This window comes from Gadus macrocephalus, chromosome 16, assembly GCF_031168955.1.
Source record: "Gadus macrocephalus chromosome 16, ASM3116895v1".
Taxonomy (NCBI): Eukaryota; Metazoa; Chordata; class Actinopteri; order Gadiformes; family Gadidae; genus Gadus; species Gadus macrocephalus.
In genome coordinates, this window is record NC_082397.1 from 14,194,164 (window position 1) to 14,218,922 (window position 24,759).

Below are 24,759 nucleotides of genomic sequence, written 5' to 3' on the forward strand. Positions count from 1 at the left end.
CTCAGGTCGAGTCAACATTACACATTTAACTAGATCACCAGTGCCACCAATAGAAATGATACCAAAGTCCCATCAAAAGTAATGCATAGGTTGTTTGAAACCTTCTTAGAAACACAGCGTTTGAATATTTTTATATTCAAATGCAAAGTGGAATTGCGAGAGCATCTATCTCTTTAATTCAGATATACTTGCTGTATGTACACACCCGCTTGCAGTCACGCCCTCGCAAACACAAAGGGATTATTTTCCTTTTTTCTTGGCTGTTAAAACTTTCCCAACAAGAGACGCTTCAACAAGGGAGGAATACATACAGCTCTGTTATCCCAAACATGATGCAATCTGCAAGATAATTCATACAAGACAGAATATAAAATCACATTACACAATAATTACTGATCAAAAGTAGTTGATATTATACTGAAGATAAACCTGTTGCTTTAGTTGGCCCGTGTGTAATGCTTATTTAAGTAATTATAAAAATGCATTTTTGAGGTTGTATTACTGCATTTGGAAGTACTGTGAGTGGAGTTATTGGAATTACTTTGGCTGTGATTTCTAGTACAGCTACTTGGTTGAATGGAGAAGTGTGTGTGTGTGTGTGCGTGCAGTCTATTTAAGAAAATATGATGTTACTCATGTCAGCATAAGAACAAACAAGACGGGGAAAGGGGAATCCCTTTTAAGAATAGCAGATACTGCAAGAGTTTATTGAGGGAAGAATCCGTTATAACCATCTTTCAGCATACAAAAATAGTTCTGATGTAGGAATATATGGCTTGTTTAAAACACTCATTATAAACACTGATGAACTTGATTGTCTCAACATCTCCTCTTTCAATCATGGTGTCAATAAGAGAAATACAATGAAAATCCATCATATTTGCCCATTGTAGGCAAAAGAATCGAATATATAAAGGAGAGTACATTATATTCACCGATACATGAAACACTGGCCTGGATAACAATTTGATTTTTGACTTCTTCAAAGCGCTATATTTGGGATGAAATCAGGTGAATGTTGAATGAAACAATGGCGTCTTGTAGAGACATGATCTTTCCTCCTATGATAATGATTCATTAAAAAAATACATATTTGTACGATCTTTGGTTTGAAAAGGTAATAGAACTTTCACAAATAGTTGCACATGATTTTAAAGACAATTAAAAACTAATGCCACAGGATATAATAATGTTCTGGTAATGCTAACAAAACTAATATATATTTTTAATATATATTTATATGTCCCTCTTTAAAATATATCAAATAAAATCCAAATTATTAAAATAATGGCATCTTGGAGATTTCTCTAAATGTGTGAGCTTTTTAACAACATGGAAATAATATTCCACTCCCACATTATCATTTTAAAATAACCTAAAACCTGACATCTTGGAAGCAATCAGTAATACTTGCTAACCAGTAAAACTGGCCATATTCCGGATCAAGGCAGAGTTGAAAAGAAGGATAATACATGCCAGTCCTATTCCAGATCAAAACAAACCACAGCCATATGGTAAGAGTGAGTCAATGCCCCGTGACCTCTCTCCTCTCAGGAGGATGGCTCAAGCTCAGAGTCTCCAACAGCCTCCGTTTCGCAGAGGATCTCCCAGGTAGAGGCGGAGCTACTCATGTGGGTGGGGCTTCGGTTGCTGCCAGACCGTGTCAGGAAACCAAAGCTGTGGCCACAAAACAGGACTGGGGTCAGGTTCCTGACCTCATATCACCCTCTTTATTATATATCCATTTATCGGTAACTATGCGTCTTTACACCAAGGTGTATGCGTGACAAATGTATAGGTTCAACAATGTAACTGTCTAAATCTACCTCAAGTGTCTGTATTATGTGTTATGTCCAGAATTATTATTTGGCATTTACATACTGTTTGTGTCTATCTATTTTCTTTGTCGTTTTAATCTGATTTTCATTCATTATTATTCAACTATTAATATTCTCTGTTGCTTGCAACCAAAATACTACATTTCAGATTTGACTGTACATGCAGCCTCTCCACCTTGGAGGTCTTAGAGCGGAAAGTGGAGGTAGTGGTACTCACAGACTCCGAATGCGAGATTCAGCTGGTTTTTCTTCAGGGCCGTCCGTCTCGTCCGTTTCATCCTTCTCAGCCCTCCCATTGCAAGGGGCCTGCTCTTCCTCATCACTGCGAAACAGAGTACCGGTAGATAAAAAAAAAAAACAGACAATGTTGTCAATTCAAGCCTTCCATAATGTACTAGACTACTTTTATGTACTTGTTTAATTTTTACGTGAAAATGAATGAGGCGGTTGTTGTGGTTATCCTGCTTATATTACATTTGTGTCATCAAATGTAAAAATAACAAACAATACATGGTGGAAACCATTGTATGGTTTGGCAATATAATGTCCTATTCACATTACTAAACATTTAAAAAGTTTAGAAATTGGCAAAAACACATACACATTGCAAATACTTTTATATGCATAAGTGTCAAATAAAAAACAAAATGTCTCAATTTATTAATTATATTATATTATTGTCAAACAAGAACCAAAGTGGTCACAGGGCCAACCACAGTGTGGGGGATGCATTTGGCAATGTGTGTCTTTATTGTACTATGCCGTGAACAAATTGGATTTAAAGATTAAAATTAACCAGGTCAGATTTGTGACATAGACTCAGCACTTAATGGCAACAATTTGTGCGTTTCAGAATCAATGGCTGGTGTGTGTGTGTGTGTGTGTGTGTGTGTGTGTGTGTGTGTGTGTGTGTGTGTGTGTGTGTGTGTGTGTGTGTGTGTGTGTGTGTGTGTGTGTGTGTGTGTGTGTGTGTGTGTGTGTGTGTGTGTGTGTGTGTGTGTGTGTGTGTGTGTGTTTGTCGGGGAAGGAGACCTGTTGACTTGGTCCAAAGGAATGCCCAGCATCTTGGCCTTGATGAGTGTCCTCTGCTTGCTGATGGTGGTGCGCAGTGCGTCCAGGACGAAGCTCGGGAACCTCTCGTCATTCAGGATCTCCCTGACACACACACACACACACACACACACACACACACACGTTTAATTATGAGTTAAATTACAGTATATGGTTGTGTGGGCCATTTCTCTGCCTGCTGCTGTTGTTGTTTTGTTTGTGGGAGGAGCGGTCGTAAACAGTAATTAGACACACCCACGTCTGTTTGACAGTAAGTAGCAGGAGCGGAACGCTGCAAGGGCTTTCGACCGGTCGCAACTATAACAATATGTTCAACAAATGTGAATCATGGCATCGAAATGATAATACCCACAGTGAGCGGTGTATTGCACTCTAAACGCTTCTAAATTAAAATACACAACGACATGTTCCATCCGCCCCCTTCCACAGTGGTCGCGCCCAGAGACAACGCCTCACCTCTGGTAGTACTTGAGCTCCTCCTGGACGAGGAACAGGTTGGCCTTCAGCTCGTTCCTCTCAAACAGAATGTCCCGCACCTCCTTCTTCGTGAAGCAAGGCTGGTCTGCCCCAAGCGACTCTGGCTGCCCCACCGACACCTTCCGGGGGCTAGACTGATGGAGGGAGAACGACAGCAATCAGGTCATCCTGCTGGGGTCAACATACTGTCACGAGCGCCCGGCACCCCGGTACGGTGTATCAGACGAAGGTGAGGCTCGCTAGGATGACTGACTGTTCTCTGTTGGTTCATTTGCAACTGGTCAGCGGGGACTGCTATTTTGAACGTGAATAATGAGGATCGAAACACGGCCATATCAAACATATTGCGTGTCCTCGCAATAACAAAGCTATTTGAGGCCTTGTTTTATTGCCACGGTCAGCTATTGTTAAAATGCTAGGGTCATCTTAACAAAAAGGCATGAGCTAACTGCCACCAATTAAAACATTAAAGAGCAATATTGTTTTAAATGCTAGCATCCATTAGGTCAAAGGTTTCGGAAATAGTTCAGATGTAGTTGTGTGTTTATGGCCGGACAAGCTGAAAACAGAGACTCCCATCGGAGATTAGCTGTGTCGGACTGAAGAGGAAATGAGAAAAGACAGACATGCGGGCCTCCACCCAATCCCAGGGCTCCCAACACACACACACACACACACACACGCACGCACACACACAGACACACACGCACACACGCACCCTGGCCTGGTCCAGCAGCGTCTGGATGTGCTCTATCTGCTTGTGTTTCTCCCGGAGGTCGGCCTCCATGTCCGTCTTGCGGGCCGTGGTGCTCGTCAGCTGGGCCTGCAGCACGCTCTGCCGGTGGCGCAGCTCGCTGTTCATCTTCATGAAGCGCTCCAGCTGCTCCTGCAACTACACACACACACACACACTTAATATGATTCATCAAACTTAAATATCATCATTGGCTACTGCCTTGTCCAAACAGGGGCCACGGTTAGGACGGTCGCTTATATTTATTTATCTGGGGATCATGGTAAACACAGTATGTCTCCTTATTTTACATTTACTAAGTAAATCTAACTTTGTTAGATGGTTCCGTTTTTTGGGGGATGGGTGAAACGATAAATGCTATTATGGATATTTCTACAACGACATTGTCAACAGTAAACAATCGCCGGTCAACTACTTCTGCATTTAGCTTCCCACCCAAGATCCACTTTCCCACCAGTAGGAACCAATGAAAACTATGCACCGAGTCACATTCTACTCACTACCACTGGTCACATGCCTAACTCTTGGTATTGGTCATGGTGGAGCAGGGTGGAATGAATTTAGGGGATTCAGACACCGGTAAAGACTGTGAAAGCAGTAGGAGGGAGGGAGAATAAATTCAAGACAAGAACAGCATTCCTGTGAGATGGGGACATTTTCTAGGCATCGGTCCTAAAAGAGCAGCAACCACAAGCCTAGCTGTTGAAGTGCAAGAGATAAGAGTTGTATTTAAATCAAAAACAGCCACCACATTGCTTTTACTTTCCCAAATTGTAAGAATTTGGTACACAGAGAAAACTGAAGTTTACAGGGGGATTTACAACGCATTCATAATGAAACAAATGAAAGGAAAATAGAAACCAAAATCGATTTCAGTTCGAGAAGAAATGACTACTAAACAACAATGGGGGCAGCGCATCGTCATGGTTTCATTTACATACATCATCACTCTCACAAAGGCATTCTTTACAAGAAAACGTCTGGCATTCTTTAATTCCAGTCAACATGAATTCATTGGGGGAATGTGACAGAATGTGCGTGCGTGACAGAACAATAACTGAACTTGTGGTCATAAAGGGTTTGTTTAACGCTGTACATAAACTCCACCACCACCATGAGTCTGGACTTTGGAATCACAATAATAAATTGGTCAGAAACCAGTTAACGTCAAACATTGACAAACCTAGTTGTTCAATGTCAATCAAATGTCACTGGGGCAGTGTGTCATCGGTGACCTGTTACGTGACATCAGCATGAGAGGGGAAACTGATAACGGAGATTTTGTTTTCACTATTCAGATGCTTCTATCCAAAGCAATTTATAGGGAGTTCAGATAAAGAGCAGACGTCAGGAACCTATGCTTCTAGAGTCTTTCTTGGCTTATTCAGCGATCGTATATGGCTGATTAACAAGGCTGAAAATGTTTTGGATTACCAAAAGCATGTAACATTTTACACCAAATTTTATATAAAAGTCTTTCTGGGATACAAAGCTATGTTCTATTTACCTCTATTAACAAAATACCATAATACGATTAGCCAATGAAATGGCAGAAAAGGGAATACAACAAAGTATTCCTTCCAGCCTAAATGATACAATTCAAATATGTGTTTATCTGGGTCTGTGCATTCATACATGCAGGTGTTAACTGTGTGTGTACTTACTGCCTCCACCTCGTTGGAGAGGGTGGCGATCTCCTGGACTTTGGCTCTTAACTCGTCCCTCTGCTTGTCCACCACGCTCTTCAGCTTCAGCATCACCTCCCTCTCCTGGCGCTGGGCACGATCTAACACACACACACACACACACACACACACACACACACACACACACACACACACACACACACACACACACACACACACACACACACACACACACACGTCTGTTGCTGCTCATTGCCAATCATGAGGGGCAAAAGGTGTTTAAAAGAATCATGCCACCTCAAACCTCAAGGGGTAACAATGACTTTCCCTTCATAGAAATGGCAACAATCAAGGTAATGCGGTATTAGCCAATCACATGACCCCGTGCCCTCAAAAGATGGCGAACAACCTTTCCTACAGAGCTGTAGCACACGCACAAGGAATGGAATTGCCTCTGAGAAGAATAAGACTGATCCATGTTGCATGGCTGTAGATTATATCAAGCAAACGCCAAAAACTAGCATCCATTTGCAGAAAAAGAGATTTGTATTATGATATAGATAAGCTAAATGTTCCGATGGAGAAGACCAAATGTATAGAATGACCAATAACTTTATTTCTCATATTATGATATTGTAGATCCCCCCGCCTCACCCTCCTGAGCATGGCTGCCCTTCAGTCTGCTCTCCAGGTCCTGCTTATCCTCCTGGAGCTGCTGCACCTGGGCCTGGAGCTCCTCACACCTCCTCCTCCATTGGTCATCCTTCTGCTGCCACTCCTGCTCATAAAAAGGTCATAATAGCTGTTTGTCTGTAAATGTTAGTGTCGAGTACTTTCCACTGAATACATAATGTCACAGTATAGCAGCAGAGGTAGCTGAGGTTTTGACCATGACTTGGATCATCCAAACCAAAAGGCTCTCGCTAAATGACGTAGAAAGTAAACGGAAGTGGGTTTAAGCTTCTTCCTGTACATGACCTGGCTTAAACGGAAGTGAGTCTACCTGCGGATGATGCAAGTAGAAGCTGCAGACACAATGTTAAGGTGTATTGTAGTATAAAGCCCTGAGTCGGTTATAAAAACGCATACTTTTTTCAGTAGCGGTAAGCAACACATCCCCAACTCACTTGTTAGATGATTCTGCCGTTTACCAGTCTGATCTGAGGGCAGTAAACACTGAAGCATGGCCCCTTTTGACACACATGTCATCCCATGGGGGTCTGGCTGCGTCTGTGCTTATTTCCAACCCAGCAATGGGGTTATAAAGCTACGATGCAGCTTACCCGTAGTTCATTATTGTGCTTTCCGACCTCTGTGTCCTTGGCGGTGCGTTTTTTTTGCTGCTGGAGCTGCAGCGTCTCAAACGCTTTCAGCAGCTCTTCTTTCTTAAGCTCTTCTTCCTTCAGCTTCCACGCTTGGTTGCGTGAAGCGAAGCTCTCCAGCAGTTCGAGGACTTTGACTGTTTTGGGTACCAGCCCCACGACGCTCTCTTTACCGAAGTTGTCGATGAGTTGCTCAACCTCGGAGCCGATCAACTTGGCTATCTCGTAAACGTCGTCCACGGTGAGCGCCGAGCAGGACCTTTGGAAAACATCCGTGGTGGTCTTGTCGCCTTCTTCAATGGTTTCCGCGCCCTCCATTTCTTTGCGATTAAAATCCGTGATATTTAAAGTGTTTCCCTAGCCACGCGAGCGGTCGCCCTGACGGCCGCCCTTATCTCAGAGTCATTTTAAGCTCCAATACATGTCCACAGAAAACCCGTTGGTCTGTAAACAGCCGCCGAACGAGACGAGACTTGACTTCTTCCGGCCAACGTGTTTACTGGAGCATAGCAAACTGTACCAAGCACTGTATACATGAGGCAGTTACTCAACCCCCAGAGACGTACTAGTACTATATATACACACACACACACACATGTAGCAGTAACTTAACTACCCTGACTGTTCTCAATACTGTATAGTAGCAGTAACTCCCCGGACTGTACTCGGTACTGTATATTTAAGCAGTAATGCCACTATTTAGTACAGTAGTGACTATAGCAGACTATGTAGTGAGTAGTAATTGCACTGTAGCGCTTGTTCCTGCCTGAAGTGTTGAATCCTCCTCGCCCGACCAATGAGACGAGAATGACCGACCTACGCATTTTCTTATGCATCAAGATATATATTTTTTTAAGTGCACAAAACACGCCTCTCGAGCCATTTAAACCGTGTAATTTCGCAATAGACTGATCGAGTAGGTGTTTCCCTTTTGCTCCCAGATATAAACCAACGCGCATGATACCACACTAAACACGCACACCACAACATAGTAAAATCCTTTCTTTATTTAACCCCAACAACGACGTCACACAACGTACAGTATAACGTAGTCAGATGGCGTCTGGTACAGTCGTTTGTATAAAAAATGATTTTGCAATTACAATTCAAAATTTCAAGACAAATTAAATTCACACGTGAGTACTAAAACGATAATACTACAAATAAATGCACAGATGCAGAGATGACAAATAACAGACAATTCTAAACTTTCTGAAAGCCAGTTTGAGGAAAAGGTTGGGGATTGGGACTAGCAATAAGAATAGAAAACATCAAAAAATGTGTACAGGATTCTTTCAATGTCCAGGGTTTGCCATTTCTCCGCCAGAAGAAACACGACACCACCTGCACAGGGACTGGCGCTAAACGCTACCCTGCAGAAGTATCTACAAAGAGCTTTGAGAACAGGCTGGCTGGCCCCCGCCTCGCTCAGCCGTACACATCCTCGCGGTCCGCGTTGTAGATCTCGCCCTCCTGCAGCGATGCGAAGTTGAGGAAGTGAGAGGGCCTGTGCACCTCGTGGTAGAACTCCTTGGGGTTGGACAGCTGCAGGTCGTACTTCATGTTGGGGTCGTGGCGGACACCTGCAGGCAAGGGAAGGTTGGATTAACCAGAGAACAGAGTCACCGTTTAGCTTGAATAAACCTGGCATGGTAGGGATCTCCATGGCCAGTAGCAATTATTTGTATGCCATGTGCGCTTAAATCATAACATCATCAAGCCTGATCAGCATGGTTCAAATAATGGAGGTTTTCTGAAAAGTCTGAATGCATTTAAAAGATCAAGTATAAAAGTTTGTGTTTATAGAACAGTAGTGGCCTGTGTAGCAGGATCAGTCGATGTTTAATCAATATAACATTAACCGTTTGGTGTTAGTGAAACAATCAATCCAATAAACAGCACTGAAAATACTGAAAAAAAAAAAATAGGACAGTTGAATTGTGTTCAACCATTGACTATTGTACGATCACAGTAAAGCATATTTGAGAAACGTTTTACAGAGAGAAATACTAAATGATGTCTCCTTGGCTCACCCATGAAGTTGTAATTCCATGAGACCTGGCCGGGAACCATGAAGAAGCCCAGGAAGCGGTCAGAGAGCAGCATCTGGACCCTCTCGTAGTGGGACGGCAGGTAACCCTTGGGGTTGTTGCCCTTGTCCGTGTTCTGTCGACCCCACTCGTATCCGCTGGGCGTCAGCTTGTAGGCGGTCAGCGTGCACGAGCCAGGAGTGAAGCTGATGGAACACAAGATAAACACTATAAGCATTCATAACATAACCTGTGGCAGCAGCACCAGCAATCTTCACGTTTAAAGTTGCAGATGTCGCCATGTTGAAATCAAATTGTTTTCCACAACCTTAGGCAGTAAACCATTTTCGACTAGGTAGGTCACACTTTGATTTCAATATGAAGGGGAACTCCTACCTGCAGGTGATGATGATGGTTTTCTCTCCGTCCCATGAAGGGTTGTCAGCCATGACCTTGGCGTGGGTGGTGACGTCCTGGGGGGACAGCTGAGGAGACTCGTTGGGCTGCGTGTGGATCCAGCCAAGAGGCTCCATCTCCTGTTGGGCGGCAAGAGGAGAGTGTTGAGGAGCCGTCTGAAGTGCAACAAGCCATCATCATGGTCCAAACGATGAAGAGGATGAAGGAGAAAGTGTTTACCTTGAGGTACTCGTGTCCTGGGAGCTGGTTGGGCAGGTGGACCGTCTGGTGAGTTCCCCACTGGGGCACCATTACGATGCAGCGGATCTCCTTCACCTGGGGGTTGTCCGGGGGACTGGTGCCATAGAGGTAGCCGGCGATCTGTCAGGACACGCCATACAAAAAGTGAATGGAAAGAAAACATAACCAAAGCAACAGAGGCCAAGTCGATTCTGGGATTATGATTGTGTTGGGCCAATCACAAGGTAGCAGTGTTTACCTGTGCTCGCAGGTCAGAGATGCAGATGAACTTCTTCAGGACGTTCTTGGGCAGGATGTAGGTGTAGCCCGTCTCCTTGATGTCGTCAGAGGAAACGTAGATGTGGTTTGTCCTCAGATGGAGGTTGGCAGCAGATATAGCCCTGAGGTTTGGGAAGTGGAAAAAATAAAGATTGTCAGCTTAAATGCAATCAATGCAAACCTACCGAAATATTTTTATTGCCATTATCAAAGAAAGAAATATATATACAATAAAAAGCTTGATATGGCCATTAGCCAGCTTACCTGACCCTCCATTCGGTCTTGGAGGAGAAGGTCTGCGTCTCGTAGTTGGAGGTGGTGGAGGTGATGATCTCGTCACCGTGCTTGTTGACGGTGCGGGTCTGGGTGGCGGTGAGCTGGGACTGCTCCTTGGTCTGCTTCTCGATCTCCGCGATCTGCTGGCGTTGCTGGGAGGGAGCGGATATCTCCATACCCAGGATGATGTCTCTGATCTCAGACTGGGTCAGGGAGGCCACGTTCACGCTGGGGAGGAGCAGGACGGGCGGCGTTATTAAAGAAACCAAAGATCAAGCTACGCCATCAGAGGATTTCATGAGCAATTCATAGGGATTACGTCGTTTAACAATATCAACACTTTAAATGGGAGAACTCATGGCATGACAAGATAATTGTTAATTGATACAATGTTGCTGCATCACTTCTGCATGAATACAGGGAGGAAAAAAATAATAAAAAAATCAGATTTGTCTTCCTCATTTGGTCTTCTCCATTTGAGATGTCTACCATTTGTGCAGTAGCAGTTTGAAACTGGCAGAACCTGCACGGCTAAACACCCATGTTTACTGTTTACACTTCAAAGTGTAAACAGAGAGCTAGTTCATCAAGTTCTTGCAGGTGAGAAACTGCCCAGTTAAGGCAAGTTTGACCATTAACGCAAGACCATTACATAATATCAGCCATGGAGCCCTTTAAGTGTGGGGACAAATACAGCAATGAGGCGGCAACAGGATAACCTATGCCTATCCATCCATACAAGCATGCATGCATTAGACCACTCACTTGTTCTTCTTTCCGTAGTCAGCCAGGATCAGATCTTTGAGCTGCACCTCCACCTTGATCCATTCCTCATCCGTGAGGGTTGGCCAGATGTGATGGGGCTCTGTGATGGTCGTCTTGTCTGGTTTCAGGATCACCTTGGCCCTGTCGTTGTTGACGTGGAGCGCCCTCAGGATGAGGATGAGACGAGAGAAGGCCTACATACGCACACAACACACAAGAAACGCACTAGTTACACAAAGAGGACGAGTCAATATATCCTTATATCTGTTTAGTCTGGCTCAGAGTAGTTAACCGGGCGACCAATTTTTCCCAGCTATATATTAACACTAAAACTTCAATTCATGCCTAGGGCGTAGGAGTGGTACTGACTGTGTAGGAAGAGATGGTCTTCAGCCAGTCGTCGTAGAGGTTGAACAGAACCATCTGGGGCTCGGTGGCCTTCAGGATCAGATCTCCGAACTTCTCCACCTTGAGACAGGCCTGGAAGGGCAGCTGGAGCTCAGAGCCTTTGATGACGATGTTGGGGAAATCAAGCAAGTGAACCTGCACGGGGAGGACGAAAAATAAGGCATTAGATATTTTTTATGTAATCCGTTTTACCCATTAAAATCGAAAGCAGCAGATGAACCAGAAATTAACCAAGTTTCCTGAATTAAGAAAACTTGGTAAAGCAGCTTTGCCACTCACCTCAAGAGGGTCCAACATGCCCTTCCTGGTCACGATGATCTGCTTGGGCTGCTCCTCCACAGGGAGGGATCGAATCAGGGCAGCAACTTCCTCAGCAGTCTTCCATTTAGCCAGCTACAGAAGGAATAGAAACACGTCAAATTAAATAAACAGTAACCGCAACAAAACATCAACTATTATATCAAAAAGTGAGTTCTAATGGTGATAAAGAGTGGGGCTGTACCTGTCCAAGACGTTTCTGGCCGGCCCACACAGACGTGTGGATGATCTTGAGGAAGAGCTGGCCAGTCCTGGGGTTGAAGATGAAGATGGCTCCATTGATGGGCTTTGTGGTCAAGTTACCCTCAAAGGTCTGAAACGGACGCATGAAGACTACATGAAGACTACATGAAGACGGACACACTGGCAGCACTACATTCTGTTTGGGATGGCCCGTCCTTGAAGAAGCCTCCAAATAGCTCTTTGGCTCCAACATTCAAGAAGCCCTTGAAATGGTTGGTGGCCGACGGGACGTGCTCACCTTGTGGATGGTGACACGGTAGACGTTGGTGTCGTCTACGAACCAGATGATCTGGTTGGAGAAGAGCTCTCCGTAGTTCTGCGAGGAGAGGTAGGGCTCGGTGGGCTCGGAGGAGTACAGCTGCAGCCCTTTGCGGATGCGCTCCCTCAGCACATACAGGGCGGGGTTGGCCTTCATGATCTTGGCCATGGCCTGCTGGATCAGAGGCTTGCCTCCGGGGAACCAGTTACCGTACGCGCTGCAGAGGACGGGAAACACAGTGTTAAGGTTCACGTGTGGAGAAAAATGTCTCTTTAAGCAAACACATACTAACGTGTTACAACTCAGAATATTCTAACATAACCATTGCATCATTTGCAACATTATCAGAAGTATTTACTTTGTCCTGCTTTATATAATTCCACATCTGACATGTATCCATGCTAGTCAGGGCACCCACCTGTGGAGGTTGTAGGCCAGGTCGAGGGCGATGAGCACCCCTGTGGGGGAGGGGTAGATACTCATGTTGTCGGTGGTGTAGTCCAGGAACTTGGCCCTGGCGTAGCGCTCAATGTCGTGGGAGTCGTAGTCTCCCCAGCGCAGCTGAATGTCGATCCAGTACTTCTGAGTGGTGGTGCTGTCCATCACGTCCCTGAGGGAAGAAAAATGGACATTAATGCAATGACATTTAGTAGGACTGTATATTCCCTTTGACCATTATCCAAGCCTAGGCCTCCATCCAAGCCTCTTTTATAAAAAGCATGGTGATGGTGATCACGATGAAGTCGTACTTTGAGTCGGCGAGCAGTGAGGGCCTGGAGACGTTCCACTTGTAGGAGGCGAAGAGGAGGATGTCTGCACAGGAGGAGTTCATCTTGTAGGACTTCCTGGGATGGATGGTTTCCTTCTGCACCGTCTCGATCTCCAGAGCGTCCAGCTCCTGGTCAAACACCTGGCAGAGATCCATCACCACGCTCTCGTGGATCTTCTGCCACAAGTGAGCCCTGAAGATCTGAATGAGGGAGATCTTCAGCGTGGGGATCTTGCCATGCATGAAGATGCCCGTCAGGTCAAGCTGCACCTGGAAGCCCACGTAGACCTGGGGGAGAGGAACATAAGGAGACGGTTCAACGGTCGGACCAATGCTTCATCCTATTACCTGCCTCTGTAGAGGCTCACACAAGACAGTTCCAACACTATTTATCCTTACGTTGGCTCTGTTGATGGTGGGCGACCACCAGAGTGTGAAGCGACGGTTGGGGATCTGGTTGAGACCAGATCTCTGGGCGTTGGTCAGCTTCTTCCATTTCATGGACTCCTCAAAACCACTGGCCTTCTCCCTGAAACCCAACAAGAGGCGCCGTTACAACCAGATGCTCACCAGCACTGACTAGTGTACTGTTCATTACTAGAACCAGGTGCATTTGTTGGCCTGAGCCCGTTCTCACCAGAAGAGACCCTCCCAGGTGGGGAAGTAGGTGCCTTTGAACAGGGTGTGCTCCAGGATGCCCTCCACGCCGCCCAGAGCCTGGATCATGTCGGTACGGTAGTTGTTCAAATTCCACAGCTTGCCGTCGTGCCTCTGATGGGTCCACCAGAAGGGGTTCTGCTTCAGCACCTGCACGCACACAAACCAGTGTTATCGTCAGTCAAGGGAACCAAAAATAGGTCTATTGTCTACTTCAATTTAGGGAACAGCATTTCAAAATGGCAAACTTCATGCGTATGGTGTGCCTCTTACCTGATACTGTTTGAAGTCGGTCCTGACCCTCCAGCCCTTGTCGTAGGCCAGCGTGTGTCTGTCCTTCTGGAACAGAGTGTTGATGCGGGGGATGCCCCTGTCCCAGGAGTCCTCCAAGTCCTCCAGGGTCAGACGCCTGAGACACAGGAGATGAAGAACTATTAGCCCTCATAGAAATCCGCCTTTTCAATTAGATGCTTGAAATGTGATTTAATGATTGAAAACAATGAACCGCACTGCATGTATGCAGGCAATAAACAATAGTTTCAACAAAGATATATTAAATAACAGTAAATACTGTATTGACTATAACCAAACACAACCCTTCAGTGTTAATAAAGAAGTTAATAGAGCTTACAAAAAGGTCACATTTGAATTCAGGGTCAGAATAGGAAGCCGTTCGTCATCGGGCTTACCTGTTCTGGGCGATGGCCTCCTGTCTCTTGAGGGCGTACTCTGCCCACACTCTCTGGGAGTCGATGAACTCGCTCTCCCAGGGCTGGATGTAGCGGTACAAGTTAGGGATCAGTTGGTCTTCCTCGTGGCTCATTCCAGAACGGAAGTGAGTGATGCCCACGTCCGTCTGCTTGGACCACCTAGTGGGGAAGGGAGGGCAAGGAACACCTTAAGAATGGAGCTGCATTTCACTCAGACACAAATAGAGGTTTTTACAAGTCACACATATTTGGTGTGGCTCAGGTCACTATCAAACGACCAGTCACTCGGCAGCAGCCCTCCTGGTTGTCAGCGAAACCTAGCCTGCTTACTGTGGCACACTTCTGACACCCGAACACCCAGGGACCAGTGCTAGGTTTTAAGATTGTGCGGATCTAGATTCAGTTAGATACACGTTTAACTATGAGATCCGATTTAAATGCATGAAACCAGTAGAATATTTCAGAATTTATCAATTGCCTATGGAAGGACCGACCAATGAAATCAATCTTTATATTCCGTCCCCCTATAGATCTAGGTCTCAGCTTACCGCAGATCTGACTGAGGGATGAGCACGTGGCCCATGGACAACATGCCCAGGCCGCCCAGCTCTTTGGGGGTGTAGAAGACCACAGGGGGGAAACGACTGGGCATCTTGGAGTTGAGGCCAATCTTGATACGCGTCTGAATCTTGTTCTCGCACTTGACCAGCAGGTCCAGCAGCTCCTGGGTGTTGACCACCGCCTCGCGGAAGTACGTCATCAGACCGATCAGAGCCGTGTTCCACTTGTTCACAATCTGGGGAGGGATAGTAAGGTGGTTATGGCTTTGTAAGTCACCATGATCCTATTTCAAACTCAAAGCAATCCTTTCAATGGGAAACAGCAGCTGTGCAGTGAAGATCTAGAAGAGGTCCCTGGTTTCAGCTGGTTTAAGTGGTGCTCACCTTGGTGAATGTGGTGGACCCAGAGGCCATGAGGATCTGGCGGACTCTGTTGTGGAAGCGCTGCATGGACTCATCGTCCACGCGCAGGAAACACTGTGCTGTTCTCTCTTTGGTCACCTGCACACAGGGATTGACACGTTGATGAGGACTCAAAAGAAAGCGTGTGCCAGGAGGACAAATTGTCTGGCAGCCCCATGCACATTTGTCCCAAATAATCATTGTGGGGCCTTTTTAACTACCAACCTCATTCTGCAGATTCCAGACTCCGTCTTTGTGTGTGAACTCCTCGTAGCTGGTGCGGCACTTGGGCAGGATGCGGCACTCGAAGCCACACATGTTGAAGAGCAGGTTGGGGTTGTCCTTGCTGTACACGGACACAAAGCTGTTCTCCCACTGCACCGTGGTGACCGAGCGGGGCAGGCGGTTCTTGATGTCCCAGAACACAGCACGCCCTCTGGGAGGGGAGGAGATGGGAAGAAAAGATTATAAAACTATCCAAACTATGCCACTCATTATCTTGACGGGTTGACCCAGAGGACAACGTCTTCAGAAAAACGCCAGGCACCGCGGCGAGGGAGGGGACTCACAGGTTGACGTCGTGCTTCATCAGCCTCATGCGAGCGTCGCGGGGCCAGCACTTCTTGTTGTTGTAGCCCACGATGTTCTCGTTGTTGGGGTCCGGATGCTCCGTCAGGTACCTCTGGATCAGATCTCTGGCCTCGTCCGCTGTAAACCTGCACACACAAAGTGGTGGTCAAATCCAAACCGCATCGGCACCCGGCGTGCACCCGTTTTCAACCCAGTCCTGCGCTGACCGCCCCTCAAGTACAGAACGTCAAGTTAAATATCTCGGATCTGAATAAATAAATGTGCATGGCAAGTTTAATTGCATATAAAGCTAAGGTCAGGGGCTTCATTAATTCATCTACTCACAATTCAATGGAGGACAAGACTAGTTTAAAAAGAGGACTGTAAAATGAGACCACACAGGGAGCGGAGGCTGTCGTCTCACCTGAAGAAGATGTGTATGCGGTCGATGTAGCGGCAGTAGAGGCGGATGGGGTGAGCGCTCTCGGTGGCCGTGTCCTGGAAGCTGAGGAAGTCGTTGGGCATCTGGGGCGGGCCGGCCATCTCGCTGGCCCGGTGCAGACCCAGCACCAGGAGGTCCATGACCAGGCCGTAGTACTGCACGATGAACGAGGCAAACTGCAGCCCTCGGATGATGCCGTACGAGTTGGTGTGATTCATGTCCTGGAGGAGAACAAAAAAATAAAAAAATTATTAACACAAGCTGGAAATTATCAGCATCATTAAGACTGCACTCAAGCAGTTGCCATTAACAGGTAGTAAGGGACGCCCCCAATATCAGACCTCAAAATAGGTTGCACCAGGCAATACAAGCAGCTACTCCAGTCTAGAATAACACTTGCATCAAGAGACTAAACAAAGCTCTTGAAAGCCTGCACTGATCCGAGTTTTATGAAACGGGAGACTTCTGATTGGCCATTGAAAGCATTAGCGTGTAGTTAAACCTACAGCTTGAAGACCCCCATACCTTGTAGTTGATGACCACGTTGTTCTTGGCTGTCATGTAGTCAGCAATGTTGTGGTCCACGATGAGACGCAGCAGCCTGTTGAGCAGCGTCAGATCGATCTTCTCGTACATCTTCTCGTAGCGGGACTCCAGCATGACGTTGCACTCGCCCTCCGTCATCTCCCACACGTCCTGCAGGTTGTTGATACCTGGAAGGGGGCAGACAAACCCACTGAAACCCTGCTGCACATCTCAACTAATCACTCGTTTTGATTCATTGAACTGAAAAATATGTTTGACACAACTAGGCTAGAGATCGATAACCTGGTAGCATAACCTATTGACGATAGACCAACACAGCAGTGCCTTTTAGCATGATGTGCTTTATGGTCAGAAGTACGAATTGATGTTGAAGCACCAAGTTCATAAACAGGAAAGACATTTCATATATTTCTATGCATTTAAATAACATGCCTTGTGGTTTTTTTCCAGATGGAAGATCAATGCTTTGACATAAGCATTCATCAAGAATAACAATGATTTACTCTTTGACAATCAAACCACTTGGGCCTTACCTTGGCACCACTTGTACACCAGTAGCGGTGGGGGTTCGGTGTCGGCCGGCTTGATCCATGGCGGGAACAGCCGCCTCTTGTCCGCCTCGTACCAGAGGTACTGGTCCAGGTAGGCGTCTGTGATCTTCTCCAGGGGCTCCACGTCGTACACCGGCACCAGGTGGCTGTACAGGTCCATGAACTCGATGCCCACCTGGGAGAGAGGGGGGCAGGCAGCTGAATGAGACGAGTGTAATGGGTTCTACCGTAGTATGGTTCCCTTCAAGCCGTGCAGCTGTTTTGACTCGGACAATGTTCACGAGTCTCACCTCCTTGAAGGCTCGCTGGGTGAGCAGGTGACGTTTGATCCTGGACAGGGCTTCGTGGGGGTTGTCATAGGCCTGCTCGATGAGACCCAGCTCCTCCCTCTGGGACTGGTTCAGACGAGACTTGACACTGTACAAAACAAAAAAACATTTTAACTTTGTATTCCTGCTCATAGACCCACTTTGTAAAGAGGATTTATAGTCATATTATGACTATAACAATGATGACCTCAAGGAAGAAGTGACTGAAATGAGCCGATTCTGGGCTTTACCTGTAGGCCTCCTTGAGCCGCTCCAGGGCCAGGATGAGCAGCTTGGTGTCGTGTTTGTAGGACAGCGGGGGGAAGGGGATGGGGGAGAAGCGCCTGCTCTCCAGCCAATGCACCGTGGTGGTGTAGATGGCCACGGCCTCCTCTGCTGTGATGTAGGGGCCATCCTGAGGACCGAGCACATGGTTACCTTGGGCCTAACTAGGAAGATCTGGTTCACACTGTTGACCACTGATCTGAGCCCAACACAACCCGATACACATTAGCCACAGCAAAGCAGCTGTGAGATTAACAAAAATGAAGGCATTACTAGACAAATAGGATCCATTTGTCAAAATATAACCACAAAAACTGATCCGTTATCCTAGAAAGGTCAGAAATCAAAAAGGAAACTAGTTTGCAATTCAACTTTAACATAAAGTGGCCTTACCTTCAGGTAGTTGTGCTGCCTCTCCTGCTCCGCCTTGAGGTAGAGCCGGGTCAGCCTGCCCAGGTTCTTCTTGCACACCGTCTTGTCCACAGTGGCACCGCGGCGGATGCGCTCCCTGTTGTAGTGGGCCGTGTTGGTCCACCAGTCAGCCTTGGCCTTGACGTAGCGGAGGATCATGTTCTCGATGGGGGTGGGCAGGCCGGGCACCTTGGAGCGGGTAAGAGGAACACATTAGTTAGTAATATTCAGGTGGAGGTACCCTATGAGGAAAGGCCCTGTATGGCTTTTATAAATATACAAGTGGGATAAAAGTTATTATTGATACCATCTCAAATTAATACAAACACACAATATTATATACAATATCGAAACTTAAAACGATCCCAGGCTACACTTCCTCTGACAAGGACCCACCTTCCAGGGGATGTTGGCCTTCCAGCACCTCCAGGACTCGCTGAGGTGCTGCAGGATGGTCCTGGCCTTGTTCTGCTTGATGCCCTCGGGCATCATGTCCAGGATGTCGTGCATGACGGCGGCACGCAGCTCCAGGTCAAAGTGGGACTCCACACGCTGCTTGGTCACCGTCTTGGCCACGCCCTTGGAGTGACGCCCTGGGAGAGAGGGTGGGGGAAATGGCTTGTTATGACAAAGGATTTCCCATGAGTAGACTTTCACGGTAAAGTTTGGTTTGCCACTTGTTTTATAATATCATTAAATTGTAGAAATGGCATGAAACAATATATTTTATAAAACAATTACTAAAATCCAACACAATACTGATATGTAATCATATGAAGCCTAGCTTGTTATCGGTAAATTATATCGCTATACTTTTTACTTTTTTTTTATAGCTATAACAGCTATTTATCATAGCATTATTCCCTACGGTAATAACGGTACATTAGCCATATCTGGGTGTCTATTACAAGCACGTTTGCATACCTTCAAACTGCCTGGCCAGCAGGTTGCCCAGCCACCTCTCCAGCAGAGGGGTGATGCCCCTCATGAAGAAGAGCCACACTCTCCAGCCAGGAGCCCAGAAGCCACAGCCTGGACCTTTACCCACTGGTCCCTGGGACAAGGGGGGGAACATTGAGTCCTTCAGTGACCATACAAAGCTTGAACTTGTTCTTTAGCGTCTTGTGGAGTTGGAAATAGCTTTATCGTTTAATGGGAGGGCTTACGGTGTTGAAGCGGTAGTAGATGAGGTGCTTGAGGTCCTTGCACATGCGGATCTGTCTCATCAGCTTGTACTTGTAACGGTACATGCCCGTCAGCTGGCCCACGTGGGCAAAGATGTACTGGATCCCGTCGGACAGCTAGAGAGCAACATAGCACTGCTGTTAGACAACCTTAGGACAGGCAAGTCCCATCAACACAGCCTTACAGTGCACGGATGATCGAATTACGCATACATTCAAGAGACCACTGGGTGGACCCTAATGGATAATAAATCGGGTCATTAGAATAGGAACTCTGGAAAACCACAATTGATGCTTCCAGAATGAAGTGAAGGGAACTTGCTCATGTTTAGGCAAACAATAGGAATCTCACCAAGGATTAAACAAAATAAACATTTTGCGCACTGGCACAGGCCAGCAAAGTGGGCCTCTGTAAATTGACCGGCGTGTCGCACCGTCAATTTACAGATAGATAAATTTCCACTGTTCCCTTTTTGTTTTAATTTATCAGCTGCTGGGGGATTCCACCATGTAATAGTGAGCGTGTTACTGACCTGGAATGCGTCAACGTTTCCCAGTCTGTACTGAACATGGCTGTCAACAACCAGTTTGCTGAGACGCAGCACCTCTCTGCACAGATGGAAAGCGTTACCGAACCTGGACTTCTTACGCTCCTGTAGGAAGAGAAGACAGAACCAAATGTGATATTGCCCAGGTGGAGAAGAACCCATATTTTATCCCCAATACACAATTAGTGTGTGGGGGGGGGGGGGAGGTCAGGCAAAAACTGTAGCTTAACTAGAACAGATTTAATGTTACTTTGAGCGCATGTCTGAATGTTTAGGTAACCAACCGGAATGTAGCCGGCGATTGAATAAACTAACCATTCATGTTAATTTTCCTCTAGTTCTTACGCACAGGCAAGCAGAACAATGCAAGTGCGCCTTTGTAAGAGGGGTATATTTTGAAGTGATGTCCCAGAGAGTTGAAGAGACTGGTCAAACCTTTGTGGTGAGCGTCTTGACAGGCTTGAGGTTGAAGTTGTAGTCCAGATGCAGGTAGTTGAGGTTCTTACGATGGATCAGCAGATTGAGCATGTTGTAGCCCTGTCTGCAGACCTGCAACCCCACCTCCACCCAATCCAGCTTGGTGGACTGGAAGAACTTGGTGGCCTTGAAGGAACGGAACAGGTACCTGGGGGGAAAGAACACCCAGCAAACACGCTGGTTAGAGACGTGTTGCCAACACAGATGTAGAACATCTACAGGGTGTTCAGAGGCTCACCTCTTCTTCTGGGCCTTTGGTGGCCTCTGTTTGAGAGCGTTGAGCACGTAGTACTTCAGCAGTTTCTGGTAGGACACGCGCACTTTCACAGGCTGGCCGGCAGGGCAGTGCTCACGATACCTGCAAGGGGACAAAAAGACAACTTCAAACCACATACATATTCCATGTCCATATGTGGATCACATGGGTGTCTGGACATTGCTCTTTGAGGACATCCCACATGGGCGGACCAGGCGAGCGTCTTGACTCCTGGGAGGACATGACAGGATGCCAAAGAGAGCCAGGAGACTTGCAAATCCCCATTATAAACGTCAAACAGATAATTAAACTCGCGTCTGAATGTTGACGTAATGCTACTTTGAGCGCATGTCTGAATGTTTAGGTAACCAACCGGAATGTAGCCGGCGATTTAATAAACTAACCATTCATTTTAATTTTCCTCAAGTTCTTACGCACAGGCAAGCAGACCAATGCAAGTGCGCCTTTGTAAGAGGGGTCCATTTTTGTATGATATCCGAGCATTCAACAACAACTTTCTCATCCATTAGGTGTCGTCTTCTCACCAGTTCTTGATGAGAGGGATGTCAATTGCTCGCCTGGTCCGCCCAGAGCGCAGGTTGAAGGGGCGTGGCGCCCAGAGCAGAGCGATGCCGTTGGCGGTGTGGTCCGTGTAGAGAGGAGTGTCCTTGAGGAAGGGCTCCACGTACTCAGGCAGCTCAAACTCCTCATCGTCATCAGGCAGAGGCTCTTGACTCTGGGGAGGACATGAACAGGATGCCATGAAGGAAAACCCCATTATAAAACGTCACACACAGATCATTTGAACTCACGTCTGAATGTTGACTTAAGGCCACTTTGGGCTCATGTCTGAATGTTTAGGTAACCAACCGGAATGTAGCCGGTGATTGAATAAACTAACCATTCATTTGAATTTTCCTCAAGTTCTTACGCACAGGCAAGCAGACCAATGCAAGTGCGCCTTTGTAAGAGGGGTTTATTTTGGTATGATATCCGGGTATTCACCAACAACAACTTTTCACTTCGGCAACGCAGGAGGGCCTACCTTGACAGAGTGCCGGTGGGAGATGGGGTTGATCAGGGGATCAAAGTAGAAGGCTGGCAGATCAGGGTCCTCCGTCTTGATGAACACCACATTTGGAGTGTGGTACCTGAGAGAAGATCCAACAGTTCTGGTTATTCTGGTAGTCAATGTTGTTTCATCCATAGCTGATTTGGAAGTGAATATTTTTGCCTACCAGGTGAGGTGGACGTGATGTGGGAGGTTGTTGTACAGGTAGGGGAAGGCGATTTTGTACTCTGTCCTGATTGGCTGTCTGATGATGATCTTGTTGATGTCATTGAACTCATTCCAGTCCTCATCCCTGTTAGCGGCACAAGGAGGAACAAACCTTTAGACTGTGCATAAACCAAAAATATGTAACGTTCTTTACTACACACATTTTTCAAAAAGTCTTTAGCTAAAAATAATTTGTTAATTTCTATCAAAGTCTATTGGTAGCCCTATTTACTTACTGGAGGTTAATGTCCCTGACCAGCGGCTCAAACTTGGGCCCTCCGGGGATGGCCATGTTGAGAGCCTTGGAAGTGAAGAAGGCCTTGAGGTCAAACAGATAGAAGTAGTTGTAATCCACCAGGTCTGTGAGCAGCTGATTAGCCAGGCGGTAGAGGGTGGACATCATAGGGAGCGTGAACTGCCAGCGACGGTAGGTGGTGCCGTTCACAAACCTGAAGACACAGTGAAGCATTGCTACGATTAAACCATAGTGTCAACTTGATGTACAAGAAAATAAAAGGAGTAAGATTAACCCTCCATTTCCAAGCAAACTGACAAATGTGATGATGAAGCGAGCCTCACTTTGTGGCGTCCTTGAGGGGCTGGTGCTCGTAGAACCATTCGGCGACGGAGGAGTCCTCTTCCAGGTCCAGCTCCATCTGGATGGCCTCCAGCGGCTCCACATCCAGGATGTTGTCTGCGTAGTCCAGCGGCGGCTCCTCGTCATCAAACGGCGGGAAACGCATGCGCTTGAAGTGCCGACGGTCACGCTTCTCACGACGCATCATGATCCACATGGCTCTGCAGGGCGGGGAGAAATTAGCATTAGGAAACAATGCAGATATATAATGTATACTTCACTATAAACATTAACAGTAGGATTGAGGGACATTTAATCGGCTCTTACCCCCATTGTGCGATGTAGACCGGCTCAATCACCCAGGGGATCTCATTGACGAAGGAGATGGCTCCAGTGATGTGGTAAAGCACTGGCACATCTCGGATCTGTTCCCAGGGCATGGGCATGTTCTCCAGCAGCTTCAGCACGGCATGGGGCATATACTTCAACGCCCTGCAGAGCACAAATGCAAGACAGATTGTTCATTCATCCCAGCTACGAAATTCCCTCGGAAAATATACATTTTGTTTGTTTATTGAAACAGCATCTGGTTCAGGTAAATGTTCATACCCAAGGTAGACCCTCTTGTCGTGGCGGAACTTCCTGTTGGTCATGTCACCATGGTCCCTGATGATTTTGCGGACATGCTCGGGTGGCATGTCCTCCTTCTGGGCATCCACAAATCCAAACTTCCTTTTCTCTGAGTACCGCTTGGCCTGCAACTGCTGCCATTTTCTCGCTGTGGAATTGTTTTGGTGCACGAAAAATCAAAACATGGGTCACATATGAAAACATTTATGCTGTCTCCACAGCAAATAGCACCGGGTATATGAATGCAAACTGAGGATGGTTAAATGTGTACAGACCTTTTTCTTGAAGTTTTTCCTCGGACATGAAGTCGGGGATGGAGGCTGGAGGGGGGACGCCTGGAGGCATGCCTCCGGGGACCCCTCTGTAAGCGAAAGACGCTGCCATGCCCCTTACAACTAGAAGATCAAATCAAAGGACAGCTAGTTCAAATATAGTATATACTAAAAATAAACACCATTAACAAAGCAGTCGTAATACATACAACACGATAACAGCATATACTGTCGTATACAATAACTAAACCTCAATAACATACCAGTGTTAGTACATACAACACCAGTTAAGTTAGTACACGGTGTTAAACAATGCATAAATGACCACTAACATAAGATCATGAAATGCGGATCATCTTTAGGGTTCTATTTTGAAAGTGTGCGTCTATGGTTAACGGGGTTGGTTTAGGGTTTCTACCAGGTTACGGTTAATATAGGGTTTTAACAAGGTTTCCTCCACCGATGGCCTCCCGTCAACACGCGCACAATAATGGATTCCTGAAGCTAAGCTAGGAAACTGGTGAGTTAGCTAGTAAGCTAGCGACCCATTCAGTGAAAGAATAATAGAAACAAACTGACCGGAAGGCTCATCAATTTCATCAATACATGCTTAGCGTGGCTGATCAATATTAAATTCGATGCGTTGTTCAAATCCCACCATCGTAGCCAACAAATGGATTTAGACGTTCTAACTTTAGGTTGCAGACTACCGTAAAAAAAAAACTACCTAGCTCCATGCTAACGTAGCGTAGCAATTCAGCCGAACAATACACGTGAATAATAAAACTTTCTTAAATATTTGAATCACTCCACACTAACTTTACCTTCAGAGTCAAATGTTGATCCTCAAAGTCTGGATCTTCCACACTACCACATTTCTTTTGTATAACTGAGTAGACTTCTCCGCTGGTTGTGTTTCCTTGAGGCAGCACGCACGGTGAACGACACCGCCACACGATGGACGTTAAGAGACGCAACTGGTATTCACGTAATAGTACTACGC

The 24,759-nt window shown here is 46.4% G+C and overlaps 2 protein-coding genes across 2 annotated transcripts; both read right to left on the minus strand.

The window, feature by feature from the left end:
- Positions 1–673: 673 nt before the first annotated feature.
- On the minus strand, positions 674–7,962 carry rilp (Rab interacting lysosomal protein). Its single transcript, XM_060076419.1, has 8 exons — positions 7,070–7,962; positions 6,441–6,564; positions 5,805–5,926; positions 4,105–4,278; positions 3,366–3,520; positions 2,871–2,993; positions 2,056–2,160; positions 674–1,677 (listed from the first exon to the last, which is right to left on the minus strand). Exons 1-8 carry the CDS (start codon positions 7,424–7,426, stop codon positions 1,551–1,553), a joined length of 1,287 nt encoding a protein of 428 aa, XP_059932402.1. The 5' UTR covers positions 7,427–7,962; the 3' UTR covers positions 674–1,550.
- Positions 7,963–8,097: 135 nt separating this feature from the next.
- On the minus strand, positions 8,098–24,744 carry prpf8 (pre-mRNA processing factor 8). The gene is made up of 42 exons (XM_060076343.1): positions 24,581–24,744; positions 23,760–23,879; positions 23,464–23,632; positions 23,182–23,346; positions 22,857–23,075; positions 22,514–22,726; positions 22,237–22,362; positions 22,044–22,149; positions 21,544–21,734; positions 20,981–21,100; positions 20,701–20,890; positions 20,251–20,370; positions 19,700–19,834; positions 19,458–19,587; positions 18,930–19,126; positions 18,516–18,722; positions 18,089–18,252; positions 17,820–17,946; positions 17,512–17,704; positions 16,958–17,145; positions 16,415–16,653; positions 15,990–16,136; positions 15,646–15,856; positions 15,403–15,519; positions 15,007–15,254; positions 14,438–14,617; positions 14,022–14,157; positions 13,729–13,898; positions 13,491–13,620; positions 13,072–13,379; positions 12,741–12,932; positions 12,302–12,539; positions 12,005–12,133; positions 11,782–11,895; positions 11,464–11,637; positions 11,095–11,288; positions 10,318–10,557; positions 10,034–10,175; positions 9,775–9,915; positions 9,535–9,674; positions 9,142–9,344; positions 8,098–8,691 (listed from the first exon to the last, which is right to left on the minus strand). The coding sequence occupies exons 2-42, from the start codon at positions 23,866–23,868 to the stop codon at positions 8,537–8,539; spliced, it is 7,017 nt and encodes a 2,338-aa protein (XP_059932326.1). The 5' UTR covers positions 23,869–23,879; positions 24,581–24,744; the 3' UTR covers positions 8,098–8,536.
- Between the last annotated feature and the right edge of the window lie 15 nt (positions 24,745–24,759).

Coding starts and splice junctions, on each gene's coding strand:
- prpf8 (XM_060076343.1), bottom strand. CDS start 23,868: ATGGCAGCGTCTTTCGCTTACAGAGGGGTCCCCGGAGGCATGCCTCCA. Junction 20,891..20,980: donor CCAAAGGCCCAGAAGAAGAG/GTGAGCCTCTGA, acceptor CTTTCCCCCCAG/GTACCTGTTCCGTTCCTTCA. Junction 15,857..15,989: donor ATGAAGCACGACGTCAACCT/GTGAGTCCCCTC, acceptor CTCCCCTCCCAG/AGGGCGTGCTGTGTTCTGGG.
- rilp (XM_060076419.1), bottom strand. CDS start 7,426: ATGGAGGGCGCGGAAACCATTGAAGAAGGCGACAAGACCACCACGGAT. Junction 4,279..5,804: donor TCTCCAACGAGGTGGAGGCA/GTAAGTACACAC, acceptor GTGTGTGTGTAG/TTGCAGGAGCAGCTGGAGCG. Junction 2,994..3,365: donor GAGCTCAAGTACTACCAGAG/GTGAGGCGTTGT, acceptor TGTGTGTGTCAG/GGAGATCCTGAATGACGAGA.